At 38.1% G+C, this 3,412-nt stretch overlaps 1 protein-coding gene across 1 annotated transcript in view; it reads left to right on the top strand.

Moving 5' to 3' along the window:
• The window catches only part of LOC107548254 (tyrosine-protein kinase fynb), an 81,465-nt gene that overhangs the window by 55,627 nt on the left and 22,426 nt on the right, over window positions 1-3,412 (top strand). The window contains exons 4-5 of the mRNA XM_016228887.1: window positions 2,093-2,105; window positions 2,929-3,027. Of these exons, the coding sequence (XP_016084373.1) occupies window positions 2,093-2,105; window positions 2,929-3,027 (112 nt within the window). The remainder of the gene's footprint in view (window positions 1-2,092; window positions 2,106-2,928; window positions 3,028-3,412) is intronic.

Here is a 3,412-nt window from a genome sequence, read left to right as displayed (position 1 = left end):
ACACCTTTTTTTTACCCTGTCAAAAACAGCTCTTTTCAGATCAAGCCGTTTTTGTAGCATTTTCCTTTAAATGTTAATGAGCTCTGCTTACCCCGCCCCTCTCTTCCGAGCCGCTCTCAGTGAGACTGTTTACTTTAGCTGCATTCATCATGAAACTTGCTAATTAGTACATTATTAGGAAAGGCGATTTGCAAAGATCCGTTAAAAGAACCTTACACTCACTTCATCTGTAGGTGAAGCTGGATCACGAATGATTAGCGCGAACATAGACGCATTTATGTAGATCGGGGGCGCATTCCCTTCAAAAACAAACGTCGGGAGTAAATGAGGACTGCTATGTTCATTATTACATCCAACAGCAGATCACCTAAATCGCTTAGGAGTCATTCTTGTCTACATCTGCTCCGGCGGTGAAACAATGGCGGACTGATGACAGTCACTCAGGGCGGAGCTAAGGTAAGTCGCCAGTCCAGTCTGTGCTGAAACACTACTGTCAAACTATTGTGGGAGGGGCCTGTTTTTGTGACGTCACACAGACAGGCATCTGAGATCAGCTCGATTTGAGAAAGGGGTAAAGATTTAAGTAGATTAACAAAAAAACACTGGGTGGATTTTTATCATTATAGGGTGGTTGTGTACACACACTGCCAACACACATTTCAGTTCAAACAACTTGTAAAAGTGCATGTAGCATTATATGACCCCTTTAAAAAAAAAAGAAAACAACAAACTTTTTACTTATTTTTTAGCACTTTTTAGATATTTTGAATCATCAGACTGCTAAGTGTTGGATGTGAGCCCGTTGAGGTTGTTTGTTTTACATTCCTGTCCTACTGAATATGTGCTTAGTGTCAGATTTTATGTGTGGGTTCTATCTAATGAGGGTTTTGGTTTGCTTGTGTCCCATTACTCTGGGTCTAGTATGTCATGACCAAATTTCTCAAATCTCGTGGGAGTCATTTGAGGCACACATTTACAGGCAAAGTGAAATCAAAATGACAATAGTTAAGATGACTTTGCAGTACCACAATGGACAAATGTTCCCCATCCCGATCCCACACAGCTTTGTTTATAACATCCTGATGGGAGAGGTGTCGCTTTTAGATCATTGCTTTAAAGCGTTAGTTCACCCAAAAATGAAAATTCTGTCATTAATTACTCACCCTCATGTCGTTTCAAACCCGTAAGACCTTCGTTCATCTTCGGAACACAAATGAAGATATTTTTGATGGAATCTGAGAGCTGTCTGACCCTGCATAGACAGCAACGCAACTGAAATGTTCCCAAGTCCAGAAACGTAGCAAGGAGATCTGTAAAATAATCCATGTGACATCAGTGATTCATCCGCAATTATACGAAGCTACGAGAATAAATTTTGTGCGCGAAAGAAAAAGAAAAACGACTTTATTCAACAATTCGTCTCCTCCGCATTACACCAGAGTCCAGACATCATCCTATTTTGTGTATCGGTGTGTAGGTCTGTACTGTTCTTTATATGCATTTTTTTTTAATTATTCCTATTTTCTTTGAAATATGGTTAAAGTGTACTGTTGAGTGTCCTGACAAACATTGATGATAAACTAAAATTCTGTGTCATTTCTACTTAAACTTGTATCTCATGTATAGAAATATTTTTTTGCATTTGCAAGTTGCAATTTAGTACATTTTAAATATATTAACTTAAAATGAAACATCAAATAACACTACAATTAAAATTATAAGTAGGTATTTTACATGCGCTTTAATATGTTAGTCAACACATCAAATAAGTATACTTCTTCAATGCATTATAAATGATTATTTAAACAATTATTTCAAATGTACTCTAAAGTAAAACTTTTAATGTGACATTATTACGTAGTACACTTACGTGGCCTTTTGTTGCATTGTATTATCTGCATTTTATTTGAATAGAAACTTAAGATTTGAAGTCCACGTGTAATACAATTAAGCACACAAGGGTTGCATTTTTGTTTAAAGGCGATTCATACGGATTCATACCTGATTAAAACTACACGTAAAGCAGTTAAATGTGGTTCATAAATGTGTTTTAATCCTACCTCCTTAATTTCAAATTCTGAATCCTATACAGACTGTGCTGCAAGGTAGTAAGCAACTTAGAAAGTAGTAAGCCGGTATTCCATTTTGTACATTTGTTTAACATTAGATCACCCTCTACTGGTGCTAATATAACCTGCACTGCTCCCGACACCATGTCTTCTCAAGCTATGCTATTATTATAATAACTGTGTGTATGTATGTGTGTGTGTGTGTGTGTGTGTATATGTATGTGTATATGTATGTGTATGTGTATGTGTATGTGTATGTGTATGTGTATGTGTATGTGTGTGTGTCTGGGGCAGTGGACACAATGATTGGGAGATATGAGAGAGGCTTTTCTTGGAAATTATATTTTGTGTGAATAGGCCAGGCTATTACAGAGGAAGAGATTGGTTAGTGGAGAGGGGTATTACATGAAGGGCATGTTAAAGAGAAAATAGAGCATTATTTGATAAAAGTGACGTACACAGAAGATGATAGGAAGTGATCTCTCCCTTCCTTGTGGTGTTTCTGTTTATTGGTCCATCTAAACAAAGGAACGAAAGAAACTAGTGACACCTGCCTCTGACCTTTCAGTCTTTTTCACACAATACCTTGTTTCTGTGTGTGTGAGGAGGTAAAACTGTGTATAGGGTGTGTTGAGTTTTACATTGTAGTGAGAACATACTGAAGACGGATGGACAATCGTATGAATGGTTGCTGCTGGATGGATGAATGAACGGAAAGTTGAATGAAGTGAGGTATTGGATGAACATACGGATGGACAGATGCATTGACAAGTCTACTAAGTCTGCTAAAAAAATGCTCAAGTTTTGCCATGACAAGAAGAAAACGTGTGTTTTTTCTCTGTCTTTGTCTGTTTGTCAGTGAGGGTGATTGGTGGGACGCCCGATCTCTCACTACAGGAGGAACCGGCTACATTCCCAGCAATTATGTCGCCCCCGTGGACTCAATCCAGGCTGAGGAGTAAGTATTGGATGAATTTTATGTGTGTGTGTGTGTGTTAATCTGAAATAACTGCCTGAGTTAAGGGTGGGGGTAAAGTGATGTAATTGTAATCACTCCTACTTCAACCCATAGATTTCTCAGCAGGATGCATGACAAACCACGGCCCACTCTGAATCCAGATACAGTCGCAGTACAGGGTGGTTCTTGACTGTTATTGCTAAGCAACATTTGTGTTGTGGTCCCACTTTATATTAAGTGGCCCTAATACCTGTGTACTTGCATAGTAACTATATGTGTACATAGTATGTAACCACAGTGTAAGTACACATTGGTACATAGTATCTACAGCTGTAATGTTTGTGTAACTACACATATGTAACAACCCACTGAATGGTATGTGTAA

Source organism: Sinocyclocheilus grahami, unplaced genomic scaffold, assembly GCF_001515645.1.
Source record: "Sinocyclocheilus grahami isolate Dianchi unplaced genomic scaffold, SAMN03320097.WGS_v1.1 scaffold345.1, whole genome shotgun sequence".
Classification (NCBI taxonomy): domain Eukaryota; kingdom Metazoa; phylum Chordata; class Actinopteri; order Cypriniformes; family Cyprinidae; genus Sinocyclocheilus; species Sinocyclocheilus grahami.
Note: the sequence above shows the minus strand (reverse complement) of the source record. Positions and strands in the feature narration are given on the sequence as shown.